General features: G+C 38.2%; 1 protein-coding gene across 1 annotated transcript in view; it reads right to left on the bottom strand.

Annotated features, from left to right (window-relative positions):
* Positions 1 to 220: 220 nt before the first annotated feature.
* Positions 221 to 14091, bottom strand: part of LOC114663985 (C-C chemokine receptor type 4-like) — a 37676-nt gene continuing 23805 nt past the window's right edge. The window contains exon 3 of the mRNA XM_028817958.2: positions 221 to 2959. Coding sequence (XP_028673791.1) covers positions 1858 to 2937 — 1080 coding nt within the window. The 5' untranslated portion in view covers positions 2938 to 2959 and the 3' untranslated portion in view covers positions 221 to 1857. The remainder of the gene's footprint in view (positions 2960 to 14091) is intronic.

Here is a 14091-nt window from a genome sequence, read left to right as displayed (position 1 = left end):
TTATAAAGTTGGCAGTCACAAGGCGGTGTTTTCCGCTTTATAAAATTTTTCTAAATTCTGCACCTTCATCTGTTGGTGGGACCTCACACACAAGTCATGTTGGATTAAAGGGTCTGTTAATGTAAACAGAGTAACACAGGAGCCAAAATGGTTTTAACATCATTTCATTTTTTTTTTTGTCATGGAATTAACTGTAACTGATTTTTTTTGACAGGATGAAAATTTTTTAACATTTTAGTCATCACTGAATTTTATTTTTGACCACTTTTGGAGTGACATCTGGGTGTCAGGATGTGACCTCAAAAAATACAAAAAGTCACTCAGTCTAACTGAAACTTGGCACAATTGTTACTCTTGGAAGATTCTAGAAGCTTACTGAAGTTGTGCAAAATCACTCCAGTGAATGTTGCTCGACAGAATCAGTTATTAAACTTAAACTTAACTTAAACAAAATTGATTGTGTGTTGTCCAAATTTGTGTCACACAGAGTTATGATTCACAATTGTACTCAATGGGAAAGACTAGTGATGTGTCTCATCACAGACAGTGTAAGCAAATGACATCGCTCCGCTATGACCTGTGGTGGCCATTCTCCAAGGACAATACGGTGATTGTTGGCGGAAAATTCCCCAAAGGAGATCACAGCGATGTCTGTCAGGGTGTGGAAACTGTCGACGGAGATTCTGGGTCTCAAAGGCAAATTTGGATCAAAAAAGTCTGCTCTATGGTATAAGGGATAGCCCTGTGACAAGGTCAAGTAATTATGGTAATGGACGGACTGCTTAGATTCTGTTTCTCAGTTTGGATACTGGGCTGTGTCCTCTAGTGAGTGTTTAAAGAAATCTGACACCCACAATTAAACAGGGTAGCCCGGCTGGTTGCCCCTAGTGGCTTCTTCACAGTCTGCTCACCGGTCACAGGGTATTCGCTGAATCACTCAGTCTAATTGAAAGCTTGGCCAGTTGTTAGCATGGAGAAATTCGAGATGTCAACCAATTTTTTTTTTTTTTTTTAGCAAACTTGCTCCAGTAGATTTTGCTCTACAGAAAAGTAAAATTTGTGTGTATTTGTGCCCCAACTGTCATGAATGAGTTTGTTATTTCACTTTTTGCACGTTATTCTCCATCTTTTATGCAAGGTCTACCACTCATTTTGGGGGTTTCTTGAGTCTTGAAATCAGAATCTGACATCCGTTTTCGAATGAAAGCTTACTTTTGTTTTTTTGTTTATTATTTTGGGTCATTATTGCAGCCATTTTTGTTTGTTCACAGTCGCCACCATTTTGACTTTGTCATTATTAAGGTAGACCTCCAATTAATGACACAACAGGTTAAATGGCCATATTTGGAAGCACTTACTTGTCCGAGTTTGCGGATTTCAAATCACCCTTAAGCCCTTTGCTTTTTTGTTTTTTTAATATTGACTCAGGTTTTTGACTTTGTTTCATGATTTGTCCATTATGGTTGATTTCATGGTTTTCAGCCAAGTTTTGACTTGGCCTTATTCTCCCAGTTACTATTTAAATAATCTTTGCTAGCTTTCTTAGCATAACTACAGCACAACTGGGGAAGGAGAATATTGATTTTTTTTTTCATCAAGATATGATTCTTTTATTATATTCTCCATAATAAAATAGAACAGTTTTGCATGCTGGAGACTTCAGTTTTTATTTTATTTTTTCCATTCACTTCAGATGGTGCTGGAAATCGACTAAATAAAATTTGAGCCAAGCTGCTGGTATATGGTATTTGGAACTCTTTCAAAGTGAAATTCAACCTTTACCTATTTTTCCCCTCGTGTTTTGCAGATACAAGTGTCCACAGCACTTCTCTGACTCCATGATGTTTATCTGCATGTTTACAGACCTGAGCTTCTTTCGGCAAAGCTGCTCGACTGTTCATAAGTGGAAATGGTAGTTAATGTCAGGCGCCTTTTCATTACCTTGCAGTATGATAAAGGTAAGTTGTGTAGTAAATGCCTCCTAAACTTTTCCCCAACAAAAACATAAATGAATGGATTTAGACAGCTGTGCATGTATGCAAAGGCCTCTGTAATTTGAAGAAAGAGATCTATTTTTTTATTTGACTCGCAGTCATCGAAAACCCCAAGCTTCCGTAAAACATCAAAAAAGGATACGATATTATATGGAGTCCAAAAGATGAAGAATGCCGCCACGATAAAATATACCAGCTTGATTGTTTGCTTTTTGACTATCCGGCATTGCGATAAACGGTATATGATTCGAAAATAGCAGTAAACCATTATAAACGACGGGATGAGAAGTCCTAAAATGTTAAGCTTCAAGTTGTGAAGTATCACTAGGTGGTGGTTTGTTTCATTTTCTGAATACATAAGCCTACATGTTTCATCCTCCTCATTCAGCCTGTTGTATATGATCTCAGGAAAAGAAGCCAGTAGAGCTGACACCCAAACCACGACGCTGGCAATGGAGCCGTAGAAGGAGGTTCTGGCCTTGATGGCATACACAGCGTGGACTATCGCCAGGTATCTGTCTATACTCATCAGCGTTATGAAGAAGATTCCTGCAAAGAAGCCAATATAATAAGCTCCCATGGTCATTTTACAGAGTTCATCTCCAAAAATCCACCTATCCGCCGAGTAATAGGCCTGGAGCGGAAGTGAAAAAACAAACAGCAGGTCGGAAATCGCCAAATTCAGCAGGCAGATATCAGTCATGCTTTTCAGTTTTACACATCTTGCCACAACGTAGAGCACAAGGCTGTTTCCCAGAAGCCCAGCGATGAACAGCAGGGAATAGATTACTGGGAGAAACACCTTGCCAGACTTGATACTTGCACAGGGTTCAGCATATGGGATTGAGCCATAATCAAATGTGCTAGTGAGCTCGCTCCACGTGGTGGTGCTTTGTGATTCTGCAGTAACGTCGGTGGTGTTGTACTCATTCAGTGCCTCCATCTTATAGTGTGTCTGTGCTCACCTGAAAAAGAGATGAAGACATAATATCACAGCAATGTTTATGGTCAACTAGATCAAGCTTTGTTAGTTCCACTTGTTCTTCCCCCTTTAACCCTTGCTACCCATTCATAAACCCTTCATTGAGAGTCCGGCTGCTTTCAGTTCTGTGCTGGGCCAACACCCTTCGGTGAATTTCAGCAGGTTTTGTTTCCTCTGCCCAAAGAAATCTCAGTATATTGCGTTGTTCAACAATGGCGCAATCCCACAGCGGAGTGCCCATGTTCATTCGACCTTGGCTTCAACAAGACTAATGGCAGAGTGCTGCTCAGTGCGTGTTCGGACTACCCATAAGCCATTGCAAACGTGTTGTATTGAATCAGCTACTATCTGTTGCAGTTACCACTTTATATTCAAATTGCCTTTACTTTTTGATTTACCCTCATTTTCCTCACGTGAGCGTATCTCTAACAGAACTGTGTGTTACTGTACAGTATATGTTTGATCTCTTAAATAAAAAAAATATATAATTATATATATGATGGACGATGCTGACCTACACATTCTAATAGCTCAACACAGCTTTCTCATTCTGAAGATAACATCTACAGCCATCCATTAAAATCTGATTACAGTCCATTCCTGAAAACAAATAATAGGATATTGAAAAACTACATTTGTCCTGAAGAGGAAATGAAAATGTATATATCTCTATCTTGGACTGATGAAGGAATACTAGCAGGTGACTCTCGAAGAATCTAAAATACACATTTGCCATTTGATGGAGTATTAGTTTTTTAGGCCTCTTATTTGGGCTTCAGTGGGCACCTCTCACATTTCAGCGAATGTGAATAACGGGCCAAATATTACGGCCACATTAAGAATATTTGGACACATATCTCGATGATGTTTTCATTTTCAGTAATGACTAGCAAATGTACTTGACGTCCAAAAATGGTGATTTCTTTATTTTATTGTGGGGGACCCCAGGAACACACCCAGCATTAACCTGACACTCGCACACAGAGACACTAATAAGTGTCTCAATGAATCGATGATAAAAAAGACCATATTCATCAAATAATGAAGAGGGAAAAAAAACCCCACAATATTACACAAAAACATGTACGCAATTGCACTCCCCAGTTCCCAGATGGTGATAATTATTTACATACTCTACACAGTAAACCATTAACACTAAGAAGAAAGTCCAACACAGTCCAGTACAGCAGAAGCAGCTGATGATGGAAAGTGGCATGAAAGACCCTGTGAAAAGCCCACTGAAGGAAATGTAACGTTTTGTCCTACCAGGTTCCAGTGATATTTTCATAACAAAAACGAGAACTAGAGCTAAAAATACTGTTTTTTGTTTTACATGAACGAGAACTGAAATTAAAGCAAACTGAGAAACTAAAACTAAATAAAAATTATTGATATGTGAATGGACTAAAACTAGAACGAAAATTGAGTAAAAACGGAAAAAACAGAAATAGCATTTTCGTTCAGTACGGTTCCGTCGTGCAGGGTGTGTAGGTCGCCCTGAGTATTCAGTTATGTTGCGCTGTTTACTATGCGGTGATCTTGTAACTTGGGCTTACCAGTACTTAGTAAAGGACCGTTGTTTGTTTGTTGCTAATCAGATTGAAGCAGCAAGCACGTGTGGTTGACGATGGTGAGTTTTCCACAGATATTTGCGGGTAGAAAGCGAGGAAGTAATGTATGGAAATACTTTAATTACAACGCAGATGATAATAAAAAGAAATGTAGCGTGTGAGAAGAAGAAAAGAGAGGGGTTGGTTTGGTCCGTTTATAGGAGATGGACGTCTGAAGCAGAGCTCCGCTAGCAGCGGCTTTATTTTCCCACGTATTTCATATTATTTAGAGGTATCCTGTATTTAACCCGACCAAGGAACTTCCACTACAATATACAAGCATGAGTAACAAGAAGAAAAGTCAGAAAGAACCAGAAAAGAAACTTAAAGCTGCATCGAAGTCCGGACAGACTTCCGGCCTGAGTGCAGGTGTAAGGTATGGCATCACGGAGACTGACCTGGAACAGGCAGAAGAGTGCGCAGAATTCCTGGGGCCCCGCTCCATTGTATCGTCTCCAGTCGAGAGTGAAAATGGGAGCGAAGGCGCAAGTGATACAGGTCGCGAGGGATCGCCGATTACAGAGGATCATTCGAGACTAGAAAGGGCTCTGCAGGACGTGCTCTCATCTACTCATCGCGAGCCTGTAACAGGAGCTGCATTTTCACTTGCGGAGCACGAAAGCAGAAGCGAACTGTCCGAACTGAAAGAGATGATCGCTACACAGATAGCTACACAGATAGCTACACAGAAAGAGATGAACACTACACTGGCCACTGCCATGGTTACGGCCATGAATGAGCTTAAGAAAGATAACACAAATGATCTTAAGAAGGTGGCCACTGAGCTCAAGAAGGATAACAAAGATAAGGAAACGCGTCTATTTGAACGTTTCGACGTGAACTTTAAAGGCATGTTGGAGAAATTAGTGGAACACATTGAAGAAACTAACTCCAAACTGAAAAGGCTTGATGATCATATTAATGACGTTTCAGACCAGCTGGAAGACGTTAAGCAGGGACTCACGGCTCGAGTGGAAACAGCGGAACAAATGGCATCTAACGCCGATGAAAAAGCCACAGCTGCGAACTCGGAATACAAAAAACTTGGAGACAGACTTGCAGCCCTGGAGGATGGGTGCAGAAGAAATAATATAAGAATTGAGGGTATACCTGAGAAACGAGAAAGCTCAAGCCCAGTGAAATTTGCAGTAGAATTACTGTCTAAAATAATTGGAGATGACTTTAAACTCGACAATGAGATAGCCACGGCTTATCGCACAAAGATACCAAGCGCCTTTAAATCTAGGTCTTTTATTGTCCGCTTCGAACGACTAAGATGTAAGCTTGATGTGATGGCACTTCTCAGACACAAGCAAGAGATTATATTCGAAAATAATCTCATTCGTATTTTTCCCGACTTCTCACCATCAACAGCTGCAAAACGCAGATCCTACAACGACATTAAAAGGATGCTACGGGAAGCCGATATCAAATACAGCCTCTTGTATCCTGCCAAACTGAAAGTGGAAGTTCAAGACGGACATTATATTTTCTTCAGCAAAGAAGAAGCTGAAAAAGAATTAAAGAAGCTGTTTCCGACACTTTTTTTGAAAGTTAATTAAAATTAAAGAGCCGTATTCTATCAAGGCACGGGAAAGACCGATGATCTGATCGCTGGATCCATGTTTAAAGAGACTGGTATTATACAGTGGTGTGAAAAAATATTTGCCCCCTTCCTGATTTCTTATTCTTTTGCATGTTTGTCACACAAAATGTTTCTGATCATCAAACACATTTAACCATTAGTCAAATATAACACAAGTAAACACAAAATGCAGTTTTTAAATGATGGTGTTTATTATTTAGGGAGAAAAAAAATCCAAACCTACATGGCCCTGTGTGAAAAAGTAATTGCCCCCGTATTAAAAAAATAACGTAACTGTGGTGTATCACACCTGAGTTCAATTTCCGTAGCCACCCCCAGGCCTGATTACTGCCACACCTGTTTCAATCAAGAAATCACTTAAATAGGAGCTGCCTGACACAGAGAAGTAGACCAAAAGCACCTCAAAAGCTAGACATCATGCCAAGATCCAAAGAAATTCAGGAACAAATGAGAACAGAAGTAATTGAGATCTATCAGTCTGGTAAAGGTTATAAAGCCATTTCTAAAGCTTTGGGACTCCAGCGAACTACAGTGAGAGCCATTATCCACAAATGGCAAAAACATGGAACAGTGGTGAACCTTCCCAGGAGTGGCCGGCCGACCAAAATTACCCCAAGAGCGCAGAGACGACTCATCCGAGAGGTCACAAAAGACCCCAGGAGAACGTCTAAAGAACTGCAGGCCTCACTTGCCTCAATTAAGGTCAGTGTTCATGACTCCACCATAAGAAAGAGACTGGGCAAAAACGGCCTGCATGGCAGATTTCCAAGACGCAAACCACTGTTAAGCAAAAAGAACATTAGGGCTCGTCTCAATTTTGCTAAGAAACATCTCAATGATTGCCAAGACTTTTGGGAAAATAGCTTGTGGACTGATGAGTCAAAAGTTGAACTTTTTGGAAGGCAAATGTCCCGTTACATCTGGCGTAAAAGGAACACAGCATTTCAGAAAAAGAACATCATACCAACAGTAAAATATGGTGGTGGTAGTGTGATGGTCTGGGGTTGTTTTGCTGCTTCAGGACCTGGAAGGCTTGCTGTGATAGATGGAACCATGAATTCTACTGTCTACCAAAAAATCCTGAAGGAGAATGTCCGGCCATCTGTTCGTCAACTCAAGCTGAAGCGATCTTGGGTGCTGCAACAGGACAATGACCCAAAACACACCAGCAAATCCACCTCTGAATGGCTGAAGAAAAACAAAATGAAGACTTTGGAGTGGCCTAGTCAAAGTCCTGACCTGAATCCAATTGAGATCCTATGGCATGACCTTAAAAAGGCGGTTCATGCTAGAAAACCCTCAAATAAAGCTGAATTACAGCAATTTTGCAAAGATGAGTGGGCCAAAATTCCTCCAGAGCGCTGTGAAAGACTCATTGCAAGTTATCGCAAACGCTTGATTGCAGTTATTGCTTCTAAGGGTGGCCCAACCAGTTATTAGGTTCAGGGGGCAATTACTTTTTCACACAGGGCCATGTAGGTTTGGATTTTTTTTTCTCCCTAAATAATAAAAACCACCATTTACAAACTGCATTTTGTGTTTACTTGTGTTATATTTGACTAATGGTTAAATGTGTTTGATGATCAGAAACATTTTGTGTGACAAACATGCAAAAGAATAAGAAATCAGGAAGGGGGCAAATAGTTTTTCACACCACTGTAATTATACATCTCTTATTCTCTTTTTTTAAAATTTTTTTTATATCTGGACTTTATATGTTATATGTTTATGTTTCAATCAGAGTTATAGAGCTATAGACGTGAGTGTGAAAATGTGGAAGTGATTAAAGTAGGATTCGTTTTATTTATTTATTTTTTTATTTCTTTTCCTTTTTTTTTTTTTTTTATTTTATTTTATTTTATTTTTTTTTAATTAATTTATTTATTTATTTATTTTATTTTACTATACCTTAAAGTAGACTGTTTAACTTCATACCCTTGGTTTAATGCTTGTTCTACTATTTATACAATTACCATTATACTATTACAGTATGAATTACCAGGTTTATCCTGGACTAGTTTTTAAAATCACTCCCAGGGTTGTTTTTTTTTTTTTTTTTTTTTTTTTTTTTTTAACCTTAATATCTTAACTTAAAAGCGCTGAAGATTATTTCAAGATTAAATATTGTTAATGAGAACATTTTCGGCAGATAGTATTAAGGATTTAACTGTAAAAGATATCTCTGTTTTAATTCTGTAACGCCGCTGCAGGGTGGGGTTTGTTTTGTTTTGGACGTGCTCTGTCTCTTCGTATGTCAGAGGACTGGAACATCGCGAAGTGGGGTCTAGCCTCATGTGGGGAGGCAAAATGGGGGGGGTGGGGGGATAAAGGGGGGAGAGAAGGAGAGCAGGTTATATCTAATCTATTCTTATAATCCTTATAATTATAAATATCAATGCAGCAACAGGCTAACATGCAACAACTCCTGGGGAATCTTGAAACTAAGATTAAAACTGCCATATTACCAATTAAAACTATAAAATGACATTAAAAACTCAGAATCAATGTCTCCATGATGGGACAGTTAACTTTGTGAGCTGGAATGTTAAAGGCCTGAATCACGAATTAAAGAGAAAGAAAGTATGCTCTCACCTAACAGGCTTAAACGCTAAAATAGTATTTTTACAGGAGACCCACTTACTAACCAAGGATCAGTTCAGATTACAAAAAGACTGGACTGGCCAAATGTTCCATTCTAGCTTTATAAAGAAAACTAGAGGGGTGGGAATTCTCATACATAGAACAGTTCCTTTTGTAGCATCAGAGGTAGTGTCGGACCCTGAAGGGAGATATGTGATGGTCATGGGCAACTTATATAACAGTAAAATGATTTTGATAAATGTTTATGCACCCAATGTTGATGATAAGGAATTCATGCAAAATCTATTTGCATCCATTCCCAGTGTGAACACTCATAAAATTATAATGGCTGGGGACTTTAATTGTGTTTTAAATCCACTCTTAGATAGGACTCCTGTGACAGGGGGGACGACATCTAATACTGCAAAGATAATTACACAGTTTTTAAAGGATCACAACTTATCAGACCCCTGGAGGTTTCTTAACCCAAACTCAAGAACATATTCGTTCTACTCACCAGTGCATTATAGCTACTCAAGAATTGATTATTTTTTTATAGATAATAATTTCCTGCCTACAATTAAATTATGCAAATATGACACAATTGTTATCTCTGACCATGCCCCTCTAGTCTTGGAGCTAAAATCAATAAGCCCCTCGTACTCACCTCGCAGATGGCGTCTTAACCCTCTTTTATTGGCAGACGAGAACTGCACAGAATTTATATCCAAACAAATCAGCTTCTTCCTAGAGACAAACATGTCTACAGAGGTTTCTGCAGGAACACTCTGGGAAACTCTAAAGGCCTTCCTAAGAGGCCAGATTATTTCATATCTTTCCCATAGAAATAAATTAGAAACCAAGAAAGTGTCAGAGCTAAGAAATGAAATTACTAGAATAGATGAAGAACAAGCCAGGCGTCCAAGTGAAGCTCTTCACAGGAAAAGGCAGGCCTTGCATACAGAACTTAACATCTTAACAACTAAAGAAACTGAACAACTTATTTATAAGTCTAGACAGCATTACTATGAACACGGAGAAAAAGCTAATAAGCTTTTAGCTCAACAAATTCATAAACAAGAAGTTCACAATGCAATACCAGTAATCACCAACAAGAATGGAGAAGAAATCATCGACCATAATAAAATAATGCACACATTTAGAGATTACTATAAGTCTTTATATTCCACTGAGCCCAAAAAAAACAACACGCAATCTAATGCATTTCTGGATAATTCACAAATACCACAAATAGATGCTTTAAGTGCTGAGGAACTAGATAAACCTCTAACGCTAACAGAATTACTAGACGCTATAAAGTCACTACAAAGCGGGAAATCATCAGGCCCTGATGGTTACCCCGTAGAGTTTTATAAGAAATTCTCCACTCAGCTAGCTCCACTCTTATTGGTAACATTTACAGAAGCTAAAGACCACCAAATACTACCTCAAACATTTCGACAAGCATTAATCACCGTCTTTCCTAAACAAAATAAGGACTTGTTACAATGTGCATCATATAGACCAATTTCACTCCTGAATAATGATGTTAAGATACTCTCAAAAATCCTAGCTAGAAGGATGGAGAAAGTGCTGCCCTCGGTAATATCACAAGATCAAACTGGATTTATTAAAGGCCGACATCTATCTTCAAATCTCCGACGCTTGTTTAATGTTATATATTCACCAGCAAAATCAAACACCCCAGAGATATTACTATCATTAGACGCAGAAAAGGCATTTGACATGATCGAATGGAATTACCTTTTCACTGCATTGGAGAAATTTGGGTTTGGCCCGAATATTTGTGCTTGGATTAAACTACTGTATACCAGTCCAGAAGCTTCAGTTTGTATTAATAAAATTTGCTCAGACTACTTTAAACTAGAACGTGGTATCAGACAAGGATGTCCCTTGTCGCCACTGTTGTTTGCAATCGCTATTGAACCACTGGCGGTTCACTGCCGAAATTCTCATCAGATAAAGGGGATTGTCAGAGAAGGACTGGAACAGAAAATTTCTCTATATGCAGATGATATGGTCTTATATATATCGGACCCAGAAAACACTGTCCCTGCTGTTTTAACAGCACTAACAGAATTTCAAAAGATATCTGGTCTTAGAATTAATCTGAATAAAAGTATACTCTTTCCAGTGAACTCACAAGCATATAATATTAAATTAGACACCCTACCTTTTACCATAGCAGATCAGTTTAAATACCTAGGGGTAAATATCACAAGTAAATATAAAGCTCTTTATCAACAAAATTTTGGCGTCTGTATGGAAAAAATTAAGCAAGACTTGCATAGATGGTCAACCCTTCATCTCACTCTAGCCGGAAGAATTAACATTGTTAAGATGAATATCCTTCCTAAACTTCTCTTTTTATTTCAAAACATTTCAATATATATCAATAAATCGTTTTTTAAAAAGTTAGATTCAATAATAACCTCATTCATTTGGAACTCAAAACACCCACGTATCCGAAGAGCGACCCTACAAAGACCTCAGGCAGAAGGTGGCATGGCTTTACCTAATTTTCAGTTTTATTACTGGGCAGCAAACATACAAGCCATAAAAACCTGGACACAAATAAATGCACATACACAGGCTTGGTCTGCAATAGAAGTAAAATCCTGTAGTACTTCTTTATATTCCCTGCTCTGCTCTCCAATAAATGAAAGTTATCACAAATATACTAATAACCCAATTGTGCTTTACTCACTCAGAATATGGAACCAAATTAGGAAGCATTTTAAGATGGAAAATCTTTTATCAGTGGCACCTTTGCAAGGGAACCACCTCTTTCAACCTTCGCAAGTATATCCAGTTTTTAATACCTGGAAAAGTTTTGGGATTAAAATGCTCAGAGATCTTTATATAGACAACATATTTACATCTTTTGAACAATTACGTTCAAAATTTAACCTCCCAGCTACACATTTCTTTTACTATCTTCAAATTAGAAATTTTGTTAAACAGAAATTGCCCGATTTCCCCCACCTTGCACCCTCCACAATGCTGGAAAAAATACTGCTCAATTCCGAGGAAACAAACACTATTTCCGCAATATATAAAATCTTATTAGAGTCCCTACCTTTCAAAGATCCAAGAGGACATTGGGAAGAAGATCTCTTAATCAATATATCAGAAAAGGAGTGGAAGGTAGCAAAGCAGAGAATTCACTCGAGTTCTATATGCGCAAAGCATAGAATTATTCAACTAAAAATTATATATCGAGCTCATCTGTCTCGCTTAAAACTGTCCAAAATGTTTCCAGGCCAGGATCCGACCTGCGAGCGCTGCAACCAAGCTCTTGCCTCACTGGGTCACATGTTCTGGGCCTGCACCAAACTAACATCATTTTGGACAAAGATTTTTAAGTGCCTCTCAGACAGCCTTAGTATCACAATCCCTCCTAACCCACTAACAGCTGTGTTTGGTGTCCTTCCAGATGGACTGGAATTGGAGAAGGACAAACAAACGGTGATTGCATTCACTACACTCTTGGCACGCAGACTTATTTTGTTAAATTGGAAGAATCCTAATTCTCCTCTTATAAGTCAGTGGGAAACTGATGTTTTATATTATTTGAAATTGGAAAAAATCAAATTTTCAGTTAGAGGATCTGTACAAAATTTTTTCAAAACTTGGCAGGATTTAATCAATATTATTTTAGAATAAGAGAATTAACTATTATTGTATTTAACTCCCTTCTCCATCTCTTATTTATATAGATATTTACTTCTCCCCTTCTTTTGTCTAATGTTGCCTTATTAAAAAGCTTAAAGAAATTTTCCTTTAGCTAAGCTCTCCTTCTCAGGGATGGGGTTTGATTTGTTTTCAAATTTGTTGGGTTATAAATGGATCTGTTTGTATGGAATGATTACAATGAAAATTAATAAAATAAAAATATATAATAATAAGAAAAGAGTCTCAGAGATTCAGTGCAGGGCCAACTGGATTAGTGCTTAGTCCAGCACTTCTCTAGTACCAGCACTGCACTTCATACAGGGACATGCGGTCTCAACTGTAATCAAGAAAAGTAAAAAAAAAAATAATAATGATAACATTAAATAAATTTGTCCACTGGTCTGTGCTATAAATTTGTTTTCTGTATGATTCTAATAATTTTGATCATTTTTATAGTCAAAATCGCTGAATTGGCGCATTTCCTGTTCAAATACAGGGGACAAACACGAGGTGCAACAGCGACGAGCCTCGCCTCACATAGGACTGCGCTCTCCTTCTCACACGGGGTTGATGCCTGCCATTGGCGCATGCCTGTTGCTGTCTCTCAGTATATAATGTTTGCAGACACGTTTATTATACACACTGACTTTCCACAGGCTGGCTAATATCTTTAATGAATGTGTGTGACATATTTAGTCTTGCTGATCGGACCTTAAACTGCAGTGAAAAGGCACAAGGTAAAGCAGACAGTACCGTGTCGAACTGAATGGGGGCGCATGTGAGCCCGGCAGGTGCTCGTTGCTGCTGCTGTTCTACGCAGAGGCTCTAGGCCAGTGAAAGGCAACCTTTTTCGAGTTGCGTCGCACTAAGTCCAAAAATTTTCTTTCGCGGTGCACTTGAGGGACTGCCCATAAATAAAGTCGTGACGACACAATCTATGGACAATCGCCAATAAAAACAGTTAATTTTACAAGTTTGAAAGACATTTTATTAATAAAGGAATCAAAGGATAAATCTTAAATTTAATTAATGTGAACGTTGAGATTGTTTTTCAGCACATATGAGATTGATGCGAGGATCAATTTTCGAAAGACAGACGCGCATTTCCTTGTCGATCACGTTTCATAGACTTCATTTCCGTAAGTGTTGAAAAACCTTGCTCACAGAGATAAGAGCTTCCAAAAGTTTAAAAACACTAGCAATTTTAAATATTTTACGAAAGTTTTCGCGGCGCCCCTAGGAAATTGCACCGGTTGCCCGACAGTGCTCTAGGCGCCAATAAGTTAATGATATCAGAAAGTCAAGTGCAATGCAGTGGTCCGTTTATTTTTATTTTTATTTTTTATTTCGAACTGACTGCCAAAATGGAAGATTAAGACTTTTAGAACTAAAGGAAAATACGGAGGACTTTTACAAGAAAGTGACAGAGGCACATGGACTTCATTTACAAATAAAGGTAAGACCATAAACGGTTTTCAGTTTTATAAAAAAAAAATGAGATCATTTAAAAAGTAAATTTTGAACTAAAATATTCTTTTGTTTTTCTTGTTATCCTTTTGTCGAACAGTCTGTATTAAACTTGATTAAAGCATAAGAATTAAAAGCTTCTAAAAACAACTAAAT

The sequence above is a fragment of the Erpetoichthys calabaricus genome, chromosome 13 (assembly GCF_900747795.2).
Source record: "Erpetoichthys calabaricus chromosome 13, fErpCal1.3, whole genome shotgun sequence".
Taxonomy (NCBI): domain Eukaryota; kingdom Metazoa; phylum Chordata; class Cladistia; order Polypteriformes; family Polypteridae; genus Erpetoichthys; species Erpetoichthys calabaricus.
This window is presented reverse-complemented; position numbering and strand designations above follow the sequence as displayed.